Source organism: Bos taurus, chromosome 19, assembly GCF_002263795.3.
Source record: "Bos taurus isolate L1 Dominette 01449 registration number 42190680 breed Hereford chromosome 19, ARS-UCD2.0, whole genome shotgun sequence".
Lineage (NCBI taxonomy): Eukaryota > Metazoa > Chordata > Mammalia > Artiodactyla > Bovidae > Bos > Bos taurus.
This window is the reverse complement of record NC_037346.1, coordinates 46,713,426-46,739,923: the sequence shown is the minus strand read 5'-3', so window position 1 is coordinate 46,739,923 and position 26,498 is coordinate 46,713,426. Positions and strand designations below refer to the sequence as shown.

Below are 26,498 nucleotides of genomic sequence, written 5' to 3'. Positions count from 1 at the left end.
TACACACATAAGATCATATTACCTATAAATAACAATTTTATTTCTTTCTATCTTATTTGGATGCCTTTTATTTCCTTGTCTCACCTGATTGCTCTAGCATATTCATCAGGGATATTGGCCTATAGTTTTATTTTACTGTGATGTCTTTATATGGCTTTGCTATCATGATGCTAGCCTTGTAGGATGACTTTTTTTCTTCCTTCCTCTTCAATTTTTCAGGCAGCATTTGAGAAGGATTAGTGTTAATTCTTATTTAAACATTTTGCAGAATTTGCTAGTGAAGCCATCTGGTCTTGTTGGTTTTCTTTTTTGAAAAGTTTTCTCACTACCGATTCAATAGGTTTACTTGTTATTAGTCTGGATTTTCTATTCAATATTTCTTCTTGATTCAGTCTTGGTAAGTTGTATGAGTCTAAGAAGTTATCCATTTCTTCTAGGGTATCTAATTTGTTGCATATAATTTGCTTCTGATAGTTTCTCGTGATCCTATGTATTTCTGTAGTGTCAGTTGTAATTTCTCCTTTTTCATTTCCTTATTATGAGATGTTTTTCAATTTTTCTTAGCTTTGTTAAAGTTTTACTGATTTTTGTCTATCTTTTGAAAATCCAACTCAGTTTCATTAATATTTTTTATTGTTCTTATGGTCTCCATTTTGGTTTTTCATTGTGATCTCTCTTATTTTCTCCCTTTTGTTAACTTCGGGCTTAATTTGTTATTTTTTCCCTAGTTTCTTGAGGCGTAAATCTAGGTTGCTTATTTGTGATCTTTATAATTTCTTATTACATGTGTCTGTCACTCTAAAATTCCCTAACAAAAGGTTTTAGTATGTAGTGTTTCCATTTTCACTTATTTCAATATATTCTTTGATTTCCCTTTTGATTTCTTCTTTGACCCAAGAATATGTTGTTTAGTTTCTACATATTTGTAGATTTTTCCACCTCCTCATGTTGTTGCTTTTTAGTTTCCTATCACAGTGTTTATACAGTGCATTTGCTATAATCAAAGTCGTCTTAAATTTTAAGAATTGTTTTGTGTTCAATCATATGATTTAACCTTGAGAATGTTCCATATGCACTTAAGGAGAATGTGCTTTCTGCTGTTGTTTGACAGAATGTTCCATAGATGTCTGTTAGGCCCATTTGGTCTAAAGTATGGTTCAAATCCATTGTTTCCATTTTGGTTTTCACTCTAGATGATTATCACTCTGGATATCTAACCATTGTTTAAAGTAAGGCATTCAAGTCCCATAATATATTAGTAGTATTACTGTCTGTTTCTCTTTTCAGATCTCTTGGTATTTGGTTAATATATTTCAGTGCTCTGATGCTGGATGTATACATATTTCTGATTGTTATATCTTCTTAATGAATTTACCTCAATTATGCATCATGACTTCCTTTGTCTCTTGTTATCAGTTTTGGCTTAAAGTTTATTTTGTTTGATACAAGTATGACTACTTCCACTTTCTTTTGGTTTCTATTTGCATGGAATCTCTTTTTACATTTCTTTACTTTGAGTCTATGTGTGTCCTTAAAGCTGAAGTGAGTCTCTTGTAGGCAGCAAATAGTTGGATCTTGTTTTTAATCCATTCAGCTATACTTTGCCTCTTAATGGTGAATTCAATCCATTTACATTTAGAATAATTGCTGATATGTAAGGATTTACTAATGCCATCTTATTCATTTGTTTTCTGGGTATTTTGCAGTCCATTTTTTCCCCCTCTGTTTCTGCCTACCTTTTAAAATAGGGTATTTTCTGTAGTGATATGCTCTGTTTCCCCTTTGACTGTCTTTCATGGGTCTACTCTAGGTTTTTGCTTTGTGGTTACCATGAGACTTCCATAAAACATCTTATAGATAACAGTTCATTTTGGACTCAGCAAGTTGCCTCTGATTGCCTGCAAAGACTGCAATCTTTTACATTTCATTTTCTCTTTTGCATTATTAATGTCATAATCTACCTCCTTTAAAATATGTATATTTGTTAACAATTTATAGTAGCTATAGTTATTTTTGGGGGGCTTCCCTGATGGCTCAGATGGTAAAGAATCTGCCTGAAATGTGGAAGACCTGGCTTACATCCCTGGGTTGGGAGGACCCCCTGGGGGAGGGTATGGCAACCCACTCCAGTATTCTTGCCTGGAGAATCCCCATGGACAGAGGAGCCTGGTGGGCTACAGTCCACGGGGTTGCAAAGAGTTGGACACAACTGAGCGACTAAGAATAAGCACAGCATAGTTATTGTTTACTGTGCTTTCTTTTAACTTTTTTACTATAGTTCAGTGCTTAACACACCATGCTATTTTGAAGAACTGGTTTTCTAAGTCTGACTGTGTATTTTTCACCTTAGTGTGTTGTGTACATTTGTGTGTTTTCATGTCACTGGGTAGTATGTTTTCATTTCAGCTTGAATAACTCCTGTCAGCATTCCTTGCAAGGCAGGTTTAGTGGTGATGGACTCTCTCAGCTTTAGTTTGTCTGGGAAAGCCTTTATTCCTCCTTTGTATGTGAAGGATAACTTTACCAGATAAAGTATCCTTGGCTGAAAATTTTTCTCTTTCAACACTTTGCATATGTCATTCTATGCTCTCTTGGCTGTAGTTTCTGCTGTGAAATCCACTGATAGCCTAATTGGAGGGCGGTGGTCCTTTTCAGTTTTTTCCTGCTGCCTTTAAGATTTTTTCTTTATCATTAAAAAAACTGAGATATAATTGACAGAAATTTATATTAGTTTTATGTGTACAACCTAATTTGATATTTGTATATACAGCTGACCATTGAACAACATGGGTTTGAATCGCACATGTGTGCAAGCTCAGCTGCTCAGTCGTGTCTGACTCTTTGCGACCCTATGGACTGTAGCCTGTCAGGCTCCTCTGTCCATGGAATTTTCCAGGCAAGAATACCAGAGTGGGTTGCCATTTCCTTCTCCAGAGGATCTTCCCCACTCAAGGACTGAACCCAAGTTTCTTACATCTCCTACATAGGCAGGTGGATTCTTCACCACTGAGCTATCTGAGAAGCACCTGAACTGCACAGATGTACTTAAATGTGGATTTATTTCTTCCTTATTTTTTAAATTGTGAAAGTACGATAACACGTTTATAGGAGACTTGAAAAATATAGAAGAAAGCTACATATAGTCCCACTATATATTACAATTATTTTTTAAGTAGATAAATTAGGATTTTTAGTCAGAGTTTCAATATCAAACTCTCAAAAATTAATAGAATGAATAGACAGAAAAATAGAATACAGTAGAGCTAAAAAACACTATGAGCCAGTTCAACATAAGTAAGATTTACACAATTTTCACACAATAACAGGATATGAATTCTATTCAAGTTCCCATAGGCTATAAAACCAGGATACACTGGAACATATTCAGGGACATAAAACAAGGTGCAAAAATTTCATGGTCTAAAGGTACTGAAATCATTCAGAGTCTGTTCTCTTATCACTGTGAAATTGTTAGAAATCAATATCAAAAGATACTGCGTGTGGATTTTTTTCAATAGTAAATATTACAGAACTACATGATCCATGGTTGATTGAGTCCTCTGCATGGGGGGCTAATTATAAATTATACACAGATTTTCAACTGCATGGAGAGTTGGTGCCCATAATGCTCATATTGTTCAAGAGTAAACTCTGTTGTGAAAAGATCATCACAATAAGTCTAGTTAATATCATTATTTCTGACAGTTTTAATATGTGGCTTGGAGAAAGTCTCTCTGCAGTGAGATGATAGGGTGATCTATTAGCTTTGTGGCCTTGTATGTCCAAGTCTTTCTCCAGGTTGAGGAAGGTTCTCAGCTATTATTTCTTTAAAGAAATTTTAAAGAAATTTTTAATTTCTTTAAAAAAGAAATATTTTTTTTCCTCTTTATGGAATCCTGATTATTCCAATATTTGTCTCTTGATGGAATTCCATAGCTCACATAGGCTTTCTTTGCTCTTTTAAAGTCTTTGTTCTGTCTTCTCTTCTGTGTTATTTCAAAATTCCTGTCCTCCAAGTCATTTTTTTCTTTTCTCCATCTTGTCTCCATGCAACTGATGCTCTCTACTGCTTTCTTCATCTCATTCACAGAATTCTTCGGCTCCAGAATTTGTTTGGTTCTTTTTTATAATTACTTCTTGGTAAAGAGCTTATATTGTTCATATATTTGATTGCTGATGTCACTGAATTTTCTTTCTGAGTATTTTTGTATGAATTTCTTAAAAATAACTATTTTGAATTCTTTAATCAATTAGATTGCAATATTCATGGTTTTGAGCTTGGCTGCTTGAGAATTACCATTTTTCTTTGTAAAGCTATATTCCCTTGATTTTTCATTATCTTTTTAGCTATGTGTTGTTGCCTTTGCATTTGAAGTAGAAGATATCGCCTTAACTTTTCTTGTTACCTTCAGATGGGGTATTATGTTCTATGGTGTTACTATCTGAATTTTTCCATTGTCTTTGTGAAGGTATGCAGGCTTCCCTCTTGTGGCCAAATTTTGGCAAGAATACACAGAAGAACTGTACAAAAAAGATCTTCACGACCCAGATAATCACAATGGTGTAATCACTCACCTAGAGCCACACATCCTGGAATGTGAAGTCAAGAGGGCCTTAGAAAGCATCACTATGAACAAAGCTAGTGGAGGTGATGGAATTCCAGTTGAGCTATTTCAAATCCTGAAAGATGATGCTGTGAAAGTGCTACACTCAATATGCCAGCTAATTTGGAAAACTCAGCAGTGGCCACAGGACTGGAAAAGGTCAGTTTTCATTCCAATCCCAAAGAAAGGCAATGCCAAAGAATGCTCAAACTACCACACAATTGCAGTCATCTCACACGCTAGTAAAGTAATGCTCAAAATTCTCCAAGCCAGGCTTCAACAGTACATGAACAATGACATTCCAGATGTTCAAACTGGTTTTAGAAAAGGCAGAGGAACCAGAGACCAAATTGCCAACATCCGCTGGATCATCAAAAAAGCAAGAGAGTTCCAGAAAAACATCTATTTCTGCTTTATTGACTATGACAAAGCCTTTGACTGTGTGGATCACAATAAACTGTGGAAAATTCTGAAAGAGATGGGAATACCAGACCACCTGACCTGCCTCTTGAGAAACCTATATGCAGGTCAGGAAGCAACAGTTAGAACTGGACATGGAACAACAGACTAGTTCCAAATAGGAAAAAGGAGTATGTCAAGGCTGTATATTGTCACCCTGCTTATTTAACTTATATGCAGAGTACATCATGAGAAACACTGGGCTGGAGGAAGCACAAGCTGGAATCAAGATTGCCGGGAGAAATATCAATAACCTCAGATATGCAGATGACACCACCTTTATGGCAGAAAGTGAAGAAGAACTAAAGAGCCTCTTGATGAAAGTGAAAGAGGAGAGTGAAAAGGTTGGCTTAAAGCTCAACATTCAGAAAACGAAGATCATGGCATCTGGTCCCATCACTTCATGGGAAATAGATGGGGAAACAGTGGAAACAGTGTCAGACTTTATTTTTCTGGGCTCCAAAATCACTGCAGATAGTGACTGCAGCCATGAAATTAAAAGATGCTTGCTCCTTGGAAGGAAAGTTATGACCAACCTAGATAACATATTGAAAAGCAGAGATATTACTTTGCCAACAAAGGTTCGTCTAGTCAAAGCTATGGTTTTTCCAGTGGTCATGTATGGATGTGAGAGTTGGACTGTGAAGAAAGCTGAGCACCAAACAATTGATGCTTTTGAACTGTGGTGTTGGAGAATACTCTTGAGAGTCCCTTGGACTGCAAGGAGATCCAACCAGTCCATCCTAAAGGAGATCAGTCCTGGGTGTTCATTGGAAGGACTGATGCTGAAGCTGAAACTCCAATACTTTGGCCACCTCATGCGAAGAGCTGACTCATTGGAAAAGACCCTGATGCTGGGAGGGATTGGGGGCAGGAGGAGAAGGGGACAACAGAGGATGAGATGGTTGGATGGCATCACCGATTCGATGGACATGAGTTTGAATGAACTCCGGGAGTTGGTAATGGACAGGAAGGCCTGGCCTGCTGCGATTCATGGGGTCGCAAAGAGTCGGACACGACTGAGCCACTGAACTGAACTGAACTCAAAATTCACCAGGCTGGCTACTGTAAATCTTTTGTTTCCCAGGAGGTAGCACTATAGCTCTTGTGGTTTTTGCCTTGCTCACAAACTGGTTCCTGGTCCCACTGGGGACCACCTTCCTTCGCTGCACTAGAAGCCGGCAGCAGACTGCGTGTGGGGTGGGGGGCGCTGTAGTACTTAGACCTTGGGGATGCCTGAGAACCCCGTAGAGAGATCCCTGCGTGTGGTACTCCCAGAGGCTCATGGGTAGACTTCCTCCTGAGCTCTAGTCCTTTTATTTTTGAAACTCTTTTTTGCCTTTTCTCCAATATCCTCCCCCAGAGTCACAGAGCTCCTGCTTAGTTCTAGTGGGTCTATTGGGGAATAGTGGATTTCTCTGGTGGTCCTGCTTTGCTGGAGTAGCCAGGTACCCACACAAACCTTTTTGTTGTTGTTGTTCTATCCAGTGATGTGCTGGGGCTTCCCTTCTGGAAAGCTAGACTTCTGCAAGTACGCTCCTGTATGTGTGCCTGCATGGCTCAACAGTCACCCGATTTTTGCCCAATTTTGACAGTGGTGAGAGGGGTCTAGGCAGTTTTGCTGTTTCTGTCGGTTCTACGGCCCAGACAGAGGTTGTTCAGTGGGCAAGACTCTTCCAGGGTCCTTGGGAATAATGTGCTAGGTGCCAAAATGCCCACAAAGGCACTTTGGTTCATGCGTGGATGTCTAATTCATTGATTTAAAAGGGGAGATAAAAAGGAGGAATGATTTACATGCCACACTGCTGATGTCACCTCTTCAACTTTTAATATGATGTTAAACAATTATACTTCTAGAATTTAATGCACATAATGCATAACTCTACGATTCTCCAAAATTCACTGCACGTCTGAAATGCTTACCATCCAATGGCAGTGCGTCCAATAGCTCCTCACTTTCACTCTTTGTTAATTCAATACCTATATTTTCCAGATAAAATTGTGTGTCCTTGGCATTGATCTTATTACCTTTAAAAAGATGGGAGACATGATAAGTGAACATTTTCATATATAACAATTATAAATTTAAAAATTATAATAAAACAATAGCATCTTAACTTGCTACAGATGTAACTGCAGAGGAGAAAGGATACAATGAAGCTTTTGTAACTGCAGAGCATCACAAGAAGGAATTAAAGTAGATGTTTCCTTTAAGCCTTGCCAAAAGAATGCTTCAATTAGTGCTCTTAAAACAATGAGGACAAGCCAGCCAGCTTATAATAAAATAGACTTCTTTTTAAAAAATGATACCTCTAAAACTGTAGATAATAAAAAAAAATATATATATATATATACTTAAAAACAAACATCAGTATATTGGTAAAATGAGATGTGTGTAATTTCAGAATATTCAGTTCAGTTCAGTTCAGTTCAGTTGCTCAGTTGTGTCCGACTCTTTGAGACCCTGTGAACTGCAGCACACCAGGCCTTCCTGTCCATCACCAACTCCCAGAGTCCACCCAAACCCATATCTATTGTGTCGGTGATGCCATCCGACCATCTCACCCTCTGTCGTCCCCTTCTCCTCCTGCCCTCAATCTTTCCCAGCATCAGGGTCTTTTCCAATGAGTCAGCTCTTCGCATCAGATGGCCAAAGTATTGGAGTTTCAGCTTCAGCATCAGTCCTTCCAATGAACACCCAGGACTGATCTCCTTTAGGATGGACTGGTTGGATCTCCTTGCAGTCCAAGGGACTCTCAAGAGTCTTCTCCAACTCATAGTTCAAAAATTCTTCTTCACTCAGCTTTCTTTATAATCCAACTCTCACATCCATACATGACCACTGGAAAAACCATAGCTTTGACTAGATGGACTTTTGTTGGCAAAGTAATGTCTCTGCTTTTTAATATGCTGTCTAGGTTGGTCATAACTTTCCTTCCAAGGAGTAAACGTCTTTTAATTTCATGGCTGCAATCACCATCTGTAGTGATTTTGGAGCCCAGAAAAATAAAGTCAGGCACTGTTTCCACTGTTTCCCCATCTATTTGCCATGAAGTGATGGGACCGCTGGATCATGGAAAAAGCAAGAGAGTTCCAGAAAAACATCTATTTCTACTTTATTGACTATGCCAAAGCCTTTGACTGGGTGGATCACAATAAACTGTGGAAAATTCTGAAAGAGATGGGAATACCACACCACCTCACCTGCCTCTTGAGAAGCCTGTATGCAGGTCAGGAAGCAACAGTTAGAACCAGAAATGGAACAACAGACTGGTTCCAAATAGGAAAAGGAGTATGTCAAGGCTGTATATTGTCACCCTGTTTATTTAACTTATATGCAGAGTACATCATGAGAAACGCTGGACTGGAAGAAACACAAGCTGGAATCAAGATTGTGGGGAGAAATACCAATAACCTCAGATATGCAGATGACACCACCCTTATGGCAGAAAGTGAAGAGGAACTAAAAAGCCTCTTGATGAAAGTGAAAGTGGAGAGTGAAAAAGTTGGCTTCAAGCTCAACATTCAGAAAACGAAGATCATGGCATCCAGTCCCATCACTTCATGGGAAATAGATGGGGAAACAGTGGAAATAGTGTCAGACTTTATTTTTCTGGGGCTCAAAAATCACTCCAGATGGTGACTGCAGCCATGAAATTAAAGGACGCTTACTCCCTGGAAGGAAAGTTATGACCAACCTGGATAGCATATTGAAAAGACATTACTTTGCCAACAAAGGTCCGTCTAGTCAAGGCTATGGTTTTTCCTGTGGTCATGTATGGATGTGAGAGTTGGACTGTGAAGAAGGCTGAGCGCCGAAGAATTGATGCTTTTGAACTGTGGTGTTGGAGAAGACTCTTGAGAGTCCCTTGGACTGCAAGGAGATCCAACCAGTCCATTCTGAAGGAGATCAGCCCTGGGATTTCTTTGGAAGGAATGATGCTAAAGCTGAAACTCCAGTACTTTGGCCACCTCATGCGAAGAGTTGATTCATTGGAAAAGACTGATGCTGGGAGGGACTGGGGGCAGGAGGAGAAGAGGACGACAGAGGATGAGATGGCTGGATGGCATCACTGACTCGATGGACGTGAGTCTGAGTGAACTCCAGGAGTTGGTGATGGACAGGGAGGCCTGGTGTGCTGCGATTCATGGGGTCACAAAGAGTTGGACACGACTGAGCAACTGAACTGAACTGATGGGACTGGATGCCATGATCTTAGTTTTCTGAATGTTCAGAATATTGGAATATATAATTAAAATATGATATGTACATATGGCAAAATATCTTGATTTTATATCTTGTCATCATCACTTCTCACTCACCAGAAAATAAACTTGCTGTGTTCATCAAGGAGTTCAAAGGAACTTTTCCATTATCTGAAATACAAAGGATAATCAGATACAGATAAAATATTTATTGCTATTAGGATTAGGATCACTTTTTCCATGAAATTTTCTAAGTTGTCATTATTTACATAGAGAAACTTTTGTTGATTTTTAAATGTTTTTCTTATATCCAACTATCTTATAGAATTCTAAAGAAGGTGTTTTAACATGCTAAATCAGATCTTTAATGCTGTTCCTAAATGGTCTTTTTAATCTAAAAGATATCTCTCTGCTGCCATATTATTGGTCTCAAATCAGATATCACTGACTATTTCAACCTGATACTCGTATTTGCTAAATGGAAATATGATCATCTCTCTTTGTATATTGCCTGTCAAACAATTCCAAATCCTGTTTACCTTCTTACTTTGTCAATCTCTGACCCTTTTCAACATCTCTTTCAATAGCTTCTGCTATTTTTTTCCTGAAGTGTTTCTTTGTTTTTCCTAGTTGAATCTTAATCTACCAATGCCCTTATTGGATCTCTGACAATACTGAGAATAATAATCAGAAGCCATATTTCTCCTCCTTGAAAATCATAACTCTATAAGAATTTCTTACTTTCTAAATGAAATTGAACAAGTATACTCTGGGATGCTACAAGAAGACTTCAAAGGCTCTTCTGAAAGGAGTCGCAAGTGGTAAATTAAATACTCACTGTCAATTTCCAAATAGTTACGTAGATCATTTAATTCTTTATTTTCAAGTTCATAGTTCAGGTTTGTCAAAGTGGTTCCTAGTTTATTTTCTAAAACATATCCTCCTTGATTAAGAGATGAAATGAGAAATGATTAAAATCATGCCTAAAATAAAAATGATTTAGTTAAGTGTTATGCACCAAACCCTAATGGGAGGGAGAAAAGCAAAGTTGCAATGCAGATGTTCAAGGAAAATAGAAAACCAAGGTAGCAGAGGGTAGGGTGGGGACTGTGAAGACAAAACATCTCCTTTACATGTTATGAGGCACTCTGCTAAAGTTTGTCATAGACATCTAAAGCAAATGAATGAGACTTATTAGTCATCATTCATTTATTATCAATAATAGAGAAACATGTCTGAAATGCTAGCCACAATTCTGGCTACTGAGTTTGAAACTTGTCATTATAATAGTAAATTATCTCCCAGGAAATAACCTAGTGGTTATCTAAACTTGAACTGTAAGTCATAAAGGGGAATAAAAAAGATTAATAACCTAACTGTTCAATATAATAGGAGAAGGCAATGGCAACCCACTCCAGTACTCTTGCCTGGAAAATCCCATGGACGGAGGAGCCTAGTAGGCTTCAGTCCATGGGGTCGTGAAGAGTCAGACATGACCGAGCAACTTCACTTTGACTTTTCACCTTCATGCACTGGAGAAGGAAATGGCAACCCACTCCTGTGTTCTTGCCTGGAGAATCCCAGGGACGGCAGAGCCTGGTGGGCTGCCATCTATGGGGTCGCACAGAGTCGGACATGACTGAAGTGACTTAGCAGTAGCAGTAGCAGTTCAATATAATAGCGCAGTTAAGAAAGTGAAAGTGAAGTTGCTCAGTCGTGTCCGACTCTTTGCAATCTCATGAACTGTAGCCTACCAGGCTCCTCCATTCATGGCGCTTTCCAGGCAAGAGTTCTGGAGTGCTTTGCCATTTCCTTCTCTAGGGGATCTTCCCATCCTCAGTCATGTCCGACTCTTTTCAACCTCATTAACTGTAGCCTACCAGGCTCCTCTGTCCATGGGGTTTTCCAGGCAAGAATTCTGGAGTGCTTTGCCATTTCCTTCTCCAGGGGATCTTCCCATCCCAGGGATCGAACCCAGGTGTCACGCATTGTAGGCAGATGCTTTATCATCTGAGCCACCAGGGAAGATCCCCTGTAAAGGGAGCAGTTAAGAATGTAGGTTCAAATCATGATCCTCCCAAGTTCAAATGGAGTGACTTTAGGCAAATGAGTTAGCATCTCTCATCTGTAAAATGGTACCTGACTTAGGAAAAGTATCTAGTGTGTGTGCTCAGTCACTCATTTGATCTGACTCTTTGCAACCCCATGGACTGTAGCCCTCCAGGCTCCTCTGTCCATGGGATTCTCCAGGCAAGAATACCGGAATGGGCTGCCATTTCCACCTGCAGGGATCTTCCCAACCTAGGGATTGAATCTGCACTTCCTGTATCTCTTTACCACTGATCTGGTGGATTCTTTACCACTGAGCTACCCGGGAAGCCCAAAAGAAGCTAACTTACAGATTTCTGTGAGGTTTAAATGAGTTAGTAGATGTAAAGTATTTAGAACAGTGCTTGGCACTACACTCAAGAGAAATTAGCTACTACTACCATTGAGTAATTAAAAGGACTTCCAAAAGGAAATACAAAGGTCAAAAACTTCATTTTCACTTGACTTATTATTCTTAACACTCACCTTGGAAAGTCTTTAAACCCTGTAGCAACCGTTTTTGATAGTACTTCCTGTCATCTACAAGAGAAGTCATTATTGTTAACACAGAAATGTGATACAGCAATTCATAAGAAGAGAATAGATTATTTTATAAAGACAATAATGTTACATTATTTGCCTTTTAGATGTATCTAATTTCTCATCCACACATCCTTATCTTCCTTGGTTTTAAGAATAAAGTTAAGGGGTAGAGAAAGTTCTAAACTTTCTTTACTAGGCTGAAATTTTCAGTCTCTCTGATTTGACCTTTTTTAACATCACTTCCTCTTTTCCCCCCTTATTTTTCTATTAGACATTTCAAGATTAAAATCCTAAATTAATTTAAAAAATCAATTTAAAAAATCTTTATTCATTTATGATGTTCTCAAGCTCAATCCCAATGGAGTAAGCTCTATCTCTGACAATAGCCTCCATGAAGGCAAGAACTTCTGTGTTTAATCCTATAACCTAAGAAGTGCTCATTAAACATGTTGAATATAAATATACACTGAATAAATGTTTAATGATTCCTACCTACCCCAACAATAAATACACTCACACTAAGCTCCTCTGAGGACAAAAACAGTATCATAAATACTCACAAGTAAGTGGTAGAGTTTTAAGTAGCTTCCAGCGTTCCTTAGGTGTGAGTTCTATCCCTATGTTTTTCAAAACACCATCTACTTCATCAGCATTAATCTTGGCTCCTTGGAAAAGATGAAAATAATGACTGATGAAAAACTTAAGCATGATGAATGAGTCTAAATTATGAACATCATCTAAGTTTAATTGCAGGATTAAGAACAGGGCTGGCCAATGCTAAGTCAAGACTAAGGAAATATCAGATAGAACTCAATCTTAATTCTAGAGAGAAAATTTTTTTGAATACGCTAATAATAATGGGATAAATCAACACTCTGAAATGGTAGCTGTATAGAGGCCTAAAACAATAATATAAATGGCTATAGAAGTAATTCTGTAATGACAGTGTTCATATTACTTTTAATTTGCCCATGTGATAAAAAAAAAAGTTAAAGTGTTAGCTGCTTAGTCATGTCCAATTATTTGCAACCACAGGGACTATAGCCCACCAGACCCTTCTGCCCATGGAATTCTCTAGGCAAGAATACTAGAGTGGTAGCTATTCCCTTCTCCAGGGGATTTTCCTGACCCAGGAATTGAACCTGGGTCTCCTGCATTGTAGGCAAATTCTTGACTGTCTGAGTCAGCAGGAAAGTTCCTGTGTAATGTTATTTATAAAAAGATTTATGCCAATGTTTTTTTTCTGCCACTTATTGTGGTAACATAGATTTTTAGCTGTTTAAACAATGTAAAAGTGATATGCATTATTGAAAATATTCAGAGAATACAAGATATTTTACCAAGACATGATAAATAATAGTTGTGCTAAAAAGTATACACCCCAAACTAATGTGGATCACAGAATGAAAGATACCATTGATATACTAAAAGAATTAACAATGTCAGTATGATAGGAATAAAATATTTAAAAGCAAAACAGAAAACCATCAGCATTTTGTTAAAATGATTTTTCTGTATAAACTTTCACTCACCTTTGAATGACTCAACATTTTCCATGAGAGTATTTGGTTTAACCTTTTCATCTATAGGATAAAGTACAAGTAAGACACAGATTTTTCATTAGACCCAGAAAGTGTTACAAAGACCTTATATTGTAGAACAAAACACTGAAATTCAGAAGTTTACCCTAAGTTGTTCTATAAATAAACCCCAGCTGGGCATGGAATTGAAGAATTAAGTTTTATAAATGATAAATATATAGAATAGAAGACAAAATTATAGTATAAAATATTAAATTCTATACACAATGGTGATAGGAAGTTTTAAAAACATTGCTTGACTTACTCTCCACTTGGCCTATTCTACTTTAGAATCTAGGAGTACCATGATGCTTGACCACCTTACTGTTAATATTACAGGATTCATACACAATAAAAATTGCAATACCAATGTATTCACCTGCCTAAAATATTGTAGCTGGCTACTTCCACATGCAACCCTTACACAGCACTTTCTTCATGTTTCCAACTCCACACCCACCAAAACTTCCAATCATTGCTGACTCCTTCATCTAATTTGTATACTTCTGTAGTTGTTCAGTCGTTCAGTCATGTTCGACTCTTTGTGATTCCATGGAATGCACGCCAGGCTTCACTGTCCTTCACCATCTCCCAGAGTTTGCTCAAACTTATGTTCATCGAGTCGGTGATGCCATCCAACCATCTCATCCTCTGTGGTCCCCTTCTCCTGCCTTCAGTCTTTCCTAGCATAAGGGTCTTTTTCAATGAATCAGCTCTTCGCATCAAGTGGTCAAAGTATTGGAGCTTCAGCTTCAGCATCAGTCCTTCCAATGGATATTCAGGACTGATTTCCTTTAGGCTTGGCTGGTTTGATCTCCTTGTAGTCCAAGGGACTCTCAAGAGTCTTCTCCAACACCACAGTTCAAAAGCATCAGTTCTTCAGTGTTCAATTTTCTTTCTTTTTTTTTTAATTTTTATGATTTTATTTATTTTTAATTTAAATTTATTTATTTTACTGTGGTCCAACTTGTACATCCATACATGACTACTGGGAAAACCATAGCTTTGATTCTATGGACCTTTGTTGGCAAAGTCTCTCTGCTTTTTAATATGCTGCCTAGGTTTGTCATAGCTTTTCTTCCAAGGAGCAAGAGTCTTTTAATTTCATGGCTTCAGTCACCATCTGCAGTGATTTTGGAGCCAAAATAAACATAATAAAGTCTATCATGGTTTCCGTTTTTCTCCCCATCTATTTGCCATGAAGTGATGGGACCAGATGCCATGATCTTAGTTTTCTCAATGCTGAGTTTTAGCTAGCTTTTTCATTCTTCTCTTTCACTTACCAAGAGGTTCTTTTGTTCCTCTTTGCTTTCTGCCATAAGGGTAGTGCCATCTACAGATCTGAGGTTATTGATATTTCTCCTGGCAATTTTGATTCCAGCTTGTGCTTCCTCCAGCCTGGCATTTCTCATGATGTACTTTGCATATAAGTTAAATAAGCAGGGTGACAATTTACAGCTTTGACCTATTACTTTCCCAATTTTGAAGCAGTCTGTCGTTCCATATTTGGTTCTAACTGTTGCTTCTTGATCTGCACACAGGTTTCTCAGGAGGCAGGTGAGGTGATCTGGTATTCCTATCTCTAAGAATTTTCCACAGTTTGTTGTGATCCACACAGTCAAAGGCTTTAGTGTAGTCAATGAAACAGAAAGTGAAAAGTGAAAGTGTCAGTCACTCAGTCGTGTCTGACTCTTTGCTACCCCATGGGATTTTCCAGATAAGAATACTGGAATGGGTTGCTGTTTCATTTTCCAGAGGATCTTCCCAACCCAGGGATCAAATCTGGGTCTCCCACATTGCAGGCAGATTCTTTACTGTCTGAGCCACCAGGGAAGCCCTAATGAAGCAGAAGTAGATGATTTTCTGGAATTCTCTTGCAACTTTATGGTGATTTAAGAGACTTTTACATTTTTTTTTTCCCTGACTGGTTTTTAAATTTCTTCTTTGGCTTTTTTTTTCTTTCTTTCTTTTTTTTTTTTTTTTTGATGTTGTCTTTTTTTTAATTTTTAAAAAATTTACAATATTTTATTGGTTTTGCCATACATCAACATGAATCTGCCACGGGTGTACACGTGTTCCCAATCCTGAACCCCCCTCCCACCTCCCTCCCCATACCATCCTTCTGGGTCATCCCAGTGCACCAGCCCCAAGCTTCCTGTATCCTGCATCGAACCTGGACTGGCGATTTGTTTCTTATATGATATTATACATATTTCAATGCCATTCTCCCAAATTATCACCCCCCTCCCTCTCCCACAGAGTCCAAAAGACTGTTCTATACATCTGTGTCTCTTTTGCTGTCTCGCATACAGGGTTATCATTACCATCTTTCTAAATTCCATATATATGCATTAGTATACTGTATTGGACGGAGAAGGCGATGGCACCCCACTCCAGTACCCTTGCCTGAAAAATCCCATGGATGGAGGAGCCTGGTAGGCTGCAGTCTATGGGGTCACTAGAGTCGGACACGACTGAGTGACTTCACTTTCACTTTCATGCATTGGAGAAGGAAATGGCAACCCACTCCAGTGTTCTTGCCTGGAGAATCCCAGGGACAGGGGAGCCTGGTGGGCTGCCGTCTATGGGGTCGCACAGAGTTGGACACGACTGAAGTGACTTAGCAACATACTGTATTGGTGTTTTTCTTTCTGGCTTACTTCACTCTGTATAATCGGCTCCAGTTTCATCCACCTCATTAGAAGTGATTCAAATGTATTCTTTTTAATGGCTGAGTAATACTCCATTGTGTATATGTACCACAGCTTTCTTATCCATTCATCTGCTGATGGACATCTAGGTTGCTCCCATGTCCTGGCTATTATAAACAGTGCTGCGATGAACATTGGGGTACACGTGTCTCTTTCAATTCTGGCTTTTTTTTCTTTAAAGTGCTTCTCTGTTTCATTTCTCTACCTGCTTCTTAGGTCTGTCAATTTTCTCACTGCCATCAAAATTTAGCCCTTCAGGTGGGAATCACTGTTTAACAGATTACTGATCTTATTTAAACATTAATAATCTGAGATAATAAAATTTCTCAGATGAACACATCTGGAAGTTTTATTAGAGGAGCTCAGTTTCCCTAAAGCCATGACTACATGCTCACCATCAACTGGCAGGTGGTTCCTCAGGTCCTCAACTTCCTCATTCTCCAGGTCATAACCCAAGTTTTCCAGGATGGTTTCCAGTTTAGAGACATGACACTTCCCACCTTAAGAAAGAATGAAGTGATAAAAAATAGGAACTGGTATTTAAAAAAAAATGCTGGTTATATTCATGCACCAATTGCAACTAGATGAAACAAATCTATTGCATAATGACCAAAAAAAAAAAAAAAAACTATTTATGGTTACATGTGAAATGTCTTCAACACTTTCCACAATAAAGACATACTGTGGAAGTCAAGAATATATTTGTGGTTCATTTCAGGGGCCCTTTCCATAGTTTTCAAGAAAGGTGTATTTAGAAGGAACTTAATTATATATTATGTAAATTATATACAATTTTATTTATATACTAATCCCAAATGCTATTTTTATGTATTATAAGTTTCATATGTATATATGAAACTTACTGTGTCAGAGAACTATAAATGATCACATTAGATGTAATTGCATCTAAAGGAGACCTATAGGTTAATGGGATAATAAGATCAATGATCTAATTATTGTGGAATGATAAGCCTTTTGAAAATTAAGGTAAAATCTGCAAGTCTTAGTTTTACTTTCCTTCTTATTATGATTCTCACTTACCAGGAAAAGCCTTGATGTGATTGAGCAAATCATTTTTCTCTACCTTTTTATCATCTGTAAAATAAGACACATTTAAGGTAAGATACAGTTACATGGACAGTAAAAAAAAAAAGGTAGTAAGAACATAATTTCATAATTACATACTTTAAAAATTTGTCTTAAGTTATATTCCTACATTTTCTACATCCACGTTCTTCACTGAAACAGATGTTACCTCTTTCCCGACTCTGAGTTCTCCTTTTTCTTTCTCTGTGTGTACTAAGTCACTCCAGTCATGTCTGACTTTTTGCAACCCTATGGACTGTAGCCTGCTAGGCTCCTCTGTCCATGGGATTCTCCAGGCAAGAATACTGGAGTGGGTTGCTATGCTCTCCTCCAGGGGATCTTTCTGACCCAGGAATCCAACCCATGCCTCCTGAGTCTCCTGCATTGGCAGATGGGTTCTTTACCATAAGCACCACCTTCTTGCTAATTTAAGACTTTTCTTTCACATTGCCCTACTAATGCATCATTCATTTCTGAGTAATATTTAAAAAAAATTTTATTTTATTGAAGTATAGTTGATTTAAAATGTGCTAATTTCTGCTGTAGAGCAAAGTGATTCAATTGTACATACATATATTCTTTTTCATATTCTTCTCCATTATCAATTATTGCAGGATATTGAACATATTTCATGTGCTGTACTGTAGGACCTTGCTGCTTATCCATTCTGTATGTAATCGTTTGCCTCTGCTAATCCCAGACTCCCAATCCATCCTTTCCCCTTTGCCACCTCACCCTTGGCAACCACAGTTTGCTCTCTATGTCTGTGAGTCTGCTTCTGTTTCGTAGATACATTCATTTGTGTTATATTTCAGACTCCACATATTAGTGATGTCATATGGTATTTGTCTTTCTTTTTCTGATTTATTTCACTTAATGGCAGGACTCAGGTTTGATGCTATAGCTTTTCAAAATGAGAAACCTAAATGTTAAAGGCCTAATTTCTTTACAGCTAAAGATTGGTATTTTTGTGTTTTAGATTTTTATACAAAACTAGAATGGCCCATTTTTATGACGTTCTCACAATGAAGTTTATACAAGCACAGAGATACATACACAGATACATACATCAAATACCTACCAGCAAATGGCAATATTTTCAACAGCTCCCAGATTTCCCTATTTGTGAGCTCTATTCCCAGGTTTCTTAGTGTTTTCTGTATGTCTTTGGCTTCAACTTTTTCTCCTTTAAAAGATGGGAATGGTTACAGATGAGAATTGCTTACTGACTCCAAACGATGAAGTGTCTAAAGCTTGTACAGGGTTTTCTACAGTTTTCGGAAGTTATTTCTTTAATTCTAAACAAAATACTTATTTCTAATGCTCTTAAGGACCTCAAAGAAGTTAACCCAGCTCATGGTAAAGGGATATATAGGAGGCAAAGTGATCTAAGTTATGTACAGGCAGCTACCTCATCTAAATTGTATTAACCATCAGGTAGAATTTGTGTTTCTCTTTGTCTGAATTACAAGATGAATTATCTTCATTAACCACATTATTTGTATTTCTATCAAAATTTCACTCTAACATTTACTGGGTTACAGTAGACATGAGATAAGTATTTTGAATGAATGAATAGGTGAGTTGGCCACTGAAATAAATCACAAAATAAAAAAGTTTCAGAGAATACAGAACTTGTTATAGAGAAATAGTGATATGTTTTGCTAAAACATAAATAATCCAATGTAATCTTCATGTCATTAGAATCAACTTTAATTGTTACAAAAACAGAAGTTAAAAATCAATGACAAAATAAGAAAACAGCTTTACATCTGTATGTAAACATGGAGTATTTGCATTTTAGTTTTATATCTTTTCACAAAATGTATTGCTCACCTGTTATTTTCTTTATTTCTTTTAGCAGTTTATGCAGATCAGTCTTGCCAAACACTAAAGCATAAGCCACAATTTAGACAGACACAATTGTAGACTGATTTAAAAAGATTATTAAAATATTTAAGCATTAATTTCATTATTTATTCTCTTCTCCCTCTTAGTATCTCAGTCTCTGCGTGCATGCATATGAAAATTTCCCTCCTCAGGTTTGTTCTGGTGGCTTTACACCATCTACTGTATCAGATTCCAGCAATAAGGATAAAAACTTTCACTTTGGAACTTTAAGTCTACCTATTTCCCCACTTAACACTACCCCATACTGTAACCCCCAAGGTAGCTTAATCCACTGCATTTGTTTGTAGTAGTAATGTTCATTACATAATCAAAGACTATGAGAGTCTTTAAATTACAAAATATGTCTATTTATTCTGTATCCCATCCAGACAAGTTAGGGATGCCCATAGTAATATTAGACAGTTTAAAATTAAACAGTAGAATGGAACATAATGAGAATTATCTCTTCAATCAGTATAATTTCCCAGAATTGCAGATGTAGTACATTTTAGGCCAAGAAAAAAAAAAATCTAGAACTATGCACATTATTCGTATTTTCTTACCAAAAAAACAGAATACTATTTATTACTATGGAATCTTATTCTTCCTTTGGGGTAGTTTCCAGTACATTCTCCCCATACATTTAGTTATCAGATTTATGCTTTGGGGTCTCTTGCTACATATAGCACAGTATAATTTTACATTAAATTTCCACATTGGTGATAACGATCAGGTAACACCTACTGATTAACACAACTGAAAATTCTTGCTGAGAGTCTTGAGTAGTTGCTAAATTAACATATTATCTAGTTAATTCTATTTCTCACTCAACAAGCATTTATAGGTGTCAAAGATCTGCACTCATTGTGCTCTTTACTAAGGGATACAACAGCCCATGGGGTTGCAAAGAATGAGACACGACTGAGTACACACACACACACACACACACACAATGGTGAGCAGCATAGACATGGTTCCTATCCTCACAGAGCCTTCATTTATTATTGATTTCACTAAGTCTAGGTGGAGAAGGCAATGGCAACCCACTCCAGTACTCTTGCCTAGAAAATCTCATGGATGGAGGAGGAGTCTGGTAGGCCGCAGTCCATGAGGTCTCAAAGAGTCGGACACGACTGAGCTACTTCACTTTCACTTTTCACTTTCATGCATTGGAGAAGGAAATGGCAACCCACTCCAGTGTTCTTGCCTGGAGAATCCCAGGGACGGCGGAGCCTGGTGGACTGCTGTCTATGGGGTCGCACAGAGTCGGACACGACTGAAGCGACTTAGCAGCAGCAGGTGAGAAAAGGCTTTTGATCTTTCTTTTAGCTTTCCCATCAGAGAGAGCAAGGAAAATCCATTCTGGTTTCACAGATTCAACACCAAAGGTATAACAACTAATTATGTATAGAAAGATAATGTGATTCATTGAAGAAAGTAGAATACTATCTGGGTTTACAAATGCTTATCTTTGCTCTTTATGTACATAATGAGGGTGTCTCTAGCCTGAGGATTAAAAAGCTTTACACCTTCCAATTTTTAAATGGGAATCTCAGCCTGCATTCAGTTATTTAAATTTGATCAATTAAATTAACTAGGGTAGCTTTTCAAAATGCTTTTACTACCCATAAGTATTTATTTCCTCCTCTCCTTGAACTTCACTAAAATGATAGGAAAGTAATAATAAATGTACTCAAAAGACATTTATGGGAGATGAAATCCTCATGAACAAGAGACTTCACAAACATTTGAAAATTAGAAAGCAAGTAGGAGAGTGGTAACTAATTCAGCAGAGCTGAGGAAGAAAGAAAGAAAGTGAAAGTGAAGTCGCTCAGTTGTGTCCGACTCTTTGCAACCCCATGGACTGTAGCCTACCAGGCTCCGCTGTCCATGGGATTTTCCAGGCAATAGTCCTGGAGTGGATTGCCATTTCCTTCTCCAGGGGTCTTCCCAACCCAGGGATCGAACCCGGGTCTACCGCATTGTAGACAGACCCTTTACCGTCTGAGCCACCAGGGAACTTAAAAGCCTATGAGGGGACACTAATGAAAAGCGGCATAATTCACAAAGAAGAATCCTAAAAAGTTTCAAGATACAGAGTATCGGGTTAGGTGTAGGAATGAACATCAAGGGGACTGCTAGCAAATTAGTACACACAGGCAAGTTAACAACATTCCCCTCCTCTGCTAGTTATTACCCTTTCTTGTATTCCCATTTTGTCCAAATTCCACTCCACCATCACTTCTCCTCTCACCCCCCTGCCCATTCCCTGAAAACCAGAAATTTATTCTCTAGAGACATGGACACAGAGAAATTCTGGACTCTGGAAGGTAGGCACAGTAAATGTTAGGCAAGAGGATTAAAATGGGGCATTATATGAATGTTAATAAACTAAAGTGGAAGGGAGGGAGGCTCAAGAGGTAGAAGATATATGTATACTTATGCTTGATTGGGGCTTCCCTGGTACTCAGCTGGTAAAGAATCTGCCTGCAATGCAGGAGACTCTGGTTTGATTCCTGGGTTGGGAAGATCCCTTGGAGAAGGGAAAGCTATCCACTGCAAAATTTTGGGCTTCCCTGGTGGCTCAGACGGTAAAGAATCCACCTACAATATGGGAGACCTGGGTTCGATCCCTGGGTTGGGAAGATCCCCTGGAGGAAGGCATGGCAACTCACTCCAGTATTCTTGCCTAGAAAATCCCCATGGACAGAGGAGGCTGGTGGGCTACAGTCCATGGGGTCACAAAGAGTCAGACACAATTAAGCTACTAAGCATGCGCATGCTTGATTCATGCTGTTGTACAGCAGAAACCAACAGAACGTTGTGAAGAATTATCCTCCATTAAAATAAATAAGTAAATAAAAAGAGTACTTCCCTGGTGGTCCAGTAATAAAGAATCCACCTCCCAAATGCAGGGTATATGAGTTTGATCGCTGGTCTGGGAAGGTCCCACAGGCCGTGGGGAACTGAACCCACAAGCCACAACTACTGAGCCGGTGCTCTAGAGAGCCTGTAGTGCTCAAAAAGAGTAGCCACTGCAATGAGAAGCCCGCGCACCGTGCAGAGAAAGTCTGCACACAGCAACAAAGACCCAGCACAGTGACAAATAAATAAATAAAATAAAGGAAGATAAAATACTGCTGTTTAAGGTTCTTAATGTAGACAGAGATAAGGTCAGGGATGAATAATGTGAGCGCGTGCCAAAACACAGGGGAAGGGATAAGGAAACTGGTAATTTGCAAGTGTATAAAGGAATTGTTGGTTTGAAACCTAAGGAGCTTCCCAGGTAAAATCTGAAACCAGCCACCTGTACACTGAGGGCAGGGGAAGACCAAAGTAAGAGCAGACCACTCCAGATGGGTGGCTGAAAGGTTTCTAAGCAAGGAAACTTACATATGAGGCTTGCCTTTGGTGACCACAAGACAAGTAGGTCTCTGCACTGCCCGCCAGAATCTTAAAAGTTTATATAGAGACTTTAACTGGGTTTAGTCATGTATACCGTCCAGATGGGATTCAACAACACATTGCTCTCTCAAGGCTCTTTGCTTGAGCACAACTCTCACTGTGGGAACAGTGGACACGGTGGGTGTTCTAAGCACAAGGGGGGCAGTGAGGATCCTCCAATTGCTTTGACTCCAGTTTGCAGGTCAACTGGCAGCCATGTTCTCTCAATTACCCGCTCCAACAGGAATGTATAGGCAGGTGATATGATTTTTAAAATAAATGTAAATCATATACTTAATCTGAAATTAGAAACCTCTTCTCTGTGGGTAATAAGCCCTTCTTCAGTTTCTTTCAAGTAAAGGGTTAAACTCCTATAACTCACTGTAGCACATGTACCATCGTGCATACTGAGATCACTGAAAACACACCAAGTCAAAATAGTCTCTTATGTTAGGACTGGGCTCTTCTCAAAGATTTAAAGAGTGATATTATCACCAAAACAGATTTAGTGCCAGAAATTTTCAAACATAAGCTTATAAGTCTAAATTTCTTTAAAAGGTCTAATATCATCTGTGATGCTCACCATCAACTGGTAGGTTTTGTGCCAAATCTTTGAGCTTGTTATCTGGGAATTTGATTTTCATGTTTCCCAAAACGTTTTCCAGATTACTGACATCAACCTTCCCACCTACGGAAACATTTGGGAACACGAGGGAAATTTAATGACTTCTCCAATAGAGAAAATTTCAGTCAATTTCCATACAACCAGGACTATCAGCAAAAATATCACTGATCCAAAATGTTCAAGTGCACAATGTGAACAAAATAGAATTAGAATTGTAATTTCTGCATGGTCTTGAGGACAATCTTAACAAGGTACAAATTCATTCTCCAGTGAGTTACACTGAAGGAATGCCCAGAACTACTGCCAATTCTTTACTTCACATTTTCTATATAGGCCCAACTTTAGATTTGCTTTGCAAATAAATTTAATAAAAGCCAAAGTTTACTAAGCAGGAAAGACTATTTGAAAAAAGCACATACATTCAAAACAAATAAAAAATAATCACATAAAAAATTATGTGTGAGGTGGTAAGATCCGCAAGAGAATAATTAGACAATAATATTACTGCAAATGTAAGGCAGAAGAATCTTATTTATCTTTCTTCTCATGCTTCTTACCATTGAAAGATTTCACACCATCTAGCAATCTATTTTCATATATATTCCCATCATCTGTAAGAAAAGGCACAATCGACATCACAGATAAAAGGATATAGAAATTGAAGAGAGACAATACAAAGGTATAATTTCACAAACATGCTTTAAAATGATTTGTCTTAGAAATAACTTTGATTTTTGCCCTCCAGTGACTTTGAAACTATGGACAAAAGAAAACTCTCTGAGTGCTGTGTCTGGCTGTAGAACCAATAATTAGCAGCAAACACCTTAACTGGAACATGAACACGTCTTTCCCTCACTTTTCTTTGACTTTTTTCTTCATTCTCCTACTCTTCTATTTCTCCCATCCTCACTTTCTTCCTTACATTTCTCAGTTTAACTTTTAGTTTTGAGGGTGGAACCAAATATAATAAAAGGAATTTTTGTATCCAATGGCAGGATTCAAGAAAATAGAGTTGGTATTTAGAGTTTCCCAAAGAAAGAATTACACTTTCCAAAGGAAGGACAAAGTTACACTAAAATTTCTTACATTCTTTTTTCTGTGGTTTTTAAATTAGGATATCTAGCAGGTATAGTGTTTTTTTTTTAAGTTGTTTTAAACACCTAAGACTAACCCTTCTCAAAGTTCTAATCTTGTTTGAAATGCTTACCATCAACTGGCAGGTTTTTCACCAGTTCCGAGTATTCTTTAGGTGTGAATTCTATCCCGAAGCCTTCCAGAATATTTTTCAGATCTTCTACATTAATTTTTTCTCCTTCAAAAACAGAAATGGTGAGTATAGTTGACAATATTAATAACTATCTAACTACTTAAAGATATGAAACAAAATCGTTCATGTTTATACATCACTATCCCCAGCTGCTAGGTAAAAGATAAAGGCACAGTAAAATCTGCCTAGTGGAGTCAAGAGTGGGAGAGAATTAGAACTTATAGCCCTAAGGGAAGACTTGCTTTCATAACACTGAGAATAAGAAACCACAGTTCTCAGTGTACTGAGGATTTAAATAGTCGCTTTGTAAACTAGAATGGAAAGTTAACCTAATTTTGCTCTGCTTTTCCCAAAACTGCTAAACTGTTTGACCATTATCCTAATTTTTATCATTTCACACAACGGCTATTTTAGTGCTGCTGCTCCTGCTAAGTCGCTTCAGTCATGTCCAACTCTTTGCGACCCCATGGACTGCAGCCTACCAGGCTCCTCCGTCCATGGGGTTTTCTACAACAGCAGAATTGAGTAGCTGCAACAGAGACTATATAAGCTACTCAATTCTGCTGTTGTAGCACTAAAATAGCCATTGATAATAGATAAAAGAAGACTGTGACTGTGTTCTAGCAAAACTTTCTTTATAAACAGAGGGCTAGATTTGGTCTATGAGCAGTAGTTTGTTTGTCCCCGATACTGATTTTTTACTTTTCAGTGGTGAAGATCTGAAGTATATTATTAGAAAATATTTTAGAAGATATAGGAATTGCTACTAATATAGACTGACTTTGGACAATTAGACACAAACACGTATAATAACAATAAACTGTGGAAAATTCTCAAAGAGATGGGAATACCAGACCACCTGATCTGCCTCTTGAGAAACCTGTATGCAGGTCAGGAAGCAACAGTTAGAACTGGACATGCAACAACAGACTGGTTCCAAATAGGAAAAGGAGTACTTCAAGTCTGTATATTGTCACCCTGCTTATTTAACTTATATGCAGAGTACATCATGAGAAATGCTGGGCTGGAGGAAGCACAAGGTGGAATCAAGATTGCCAGGAGAGATATCAATAACCTCAGATATGCAGATGACACCACTCTTATGGGAGAAAGTGAAGAAGAAGTAAAGAGCCTCTTGATGAAAGTGAAAGAGGAGGGTGAAAAAGTTGGCTTAAAGCTCAACATTCAGAAAACGAAGATCATGGCATCTGGTCCCATCACTTCATGGGAAATAGACGGGGAAACAGTGGAAACAGTGTCAGACTTTATTTTTCTGGGCTCCAAAATCACTGCAGATGGTGATTGCAGCCATGAAATTAAAAGACGCTTACTCCTTGGAAGGAAAGTTATGAGCAACCTAGACAGGAAGTTAAAAAGCAGAGACATTAATTTGCCAACAAAGGTTTGTCTAGTCAAGGCTATGGTTTTTCCAGTGGGCATATATGGATGTGAGAATTGGACTATAAAGGAAGCTGAGCACAGAAGAATTGATGGTTTTGAACTGTGGTGTTGGAGAAGACTCTTGAGAGTCTCTTGGAGTGCAAGGAGTTCCAACCAGTCCATCCTAAAGGAGATCATCCCTGGGTGTTCATTGGAAGGACTGATGTTGAAGCTGAAACTCCAGTGATTTGGCCACCTGATGCAAAGAGCTGACTCATCTGAAAAGACTTTGATGCTGGGAAAGATTGAGGGCAGGAAGAGAAGGGGATGACAGAGGATGAGATGGTTGGATGGCATCACTGACTCAATGGACATGGGTTTGGGTGGACTCTGGGAGTTGGTGATGGACAGGGAGCCCTGGTGTGCTGTGGCTCATGGGGTCACAAAGAGTCGAACACGACTGAGTGACTGAACTGAACTGAACTTGAAACAACACCCTTGTAACTACCACCTAGGTAAAGAAACAGAAGAACGTTGATAGCACTCCAGAAGTCTATCTTTCTCAAGCCCTATTCACAGTATTCCTTAAGAGGTAATTATACCCTTAGTTTTTGG

General features: G+C 38.2%; 1 protein-coding gene across 1 annotated transcript in view; it reads right to left on the bottom strand.

Annotated features, from left to right (window-relative positions):
• Nucleotides 1-24,544, bottom strand: part of EFCAB3 (EF-hand calcium binding domain 3) — a 147,495-nt gene extending 122,951 nt beyond the window's left edge. The window contains exons 1-13 of the mRNA XM_024980197.2: nucleotides 24,444-24,544; nucleotides 23,794-23,847; nucleotides 23,195-23,299; nucleotides 19,114-19,167; nucleotides 18,359-18,463; nucleotides 17,233-17,286; nucleotides 16,587-16,691; nucleotides 13,433-13,483; nucleotides 12,461-12,565; nucleotides 11,844-11,897; nucleotides 10,108-10,212; nucleotides 9,387-9,440; nucleotides 6,987-7,091 (exon numbers count right to left, since the gene is read on the bottom strand). Of these exons, the coding sequence (XP_024835965.2) occupies nucleotides 6,987-7,091; nucleotides 9,387-9,440; nucleotides 10,108-10,212; nucleotides 11,844-11,897; nucleotides 12,461-12,565; nucleotides 13,433-13,483; nucleotides 16,587-16,691; nucleotides 17,233-17,286; nucleotides 18,359-18,463; nucleotides 19,114-19,167; nucleotides 23,195-23,255 (853 nt within the window). The 5' untranslated portion in view covers nucleotides 23,256-23,299; nucleotides 23,794-23,847; nucleotides 24,444-24,544. The remainder of the gene's footprint in view (nucleotides 1-6,986; nucleotides 7,092-9,386; nucleotides 9,441-10,107; nucleotides 10,213-11,843; nucleotides 11,898-12,460; nucleotides 12,566-13,432; nucleotides 13,484-16,586; nucleotides 16,692-17,232; nucleotides 17,287-18,358; nucleotides 18,464-19,113; nucleotides 19,168-23,194; nucleotides 23,300-23,793; nucleotides 23,848-24,443) is intronic.
• Nucleotides 24,545-26,498: the final 1,954 nt, after the last annotated feature.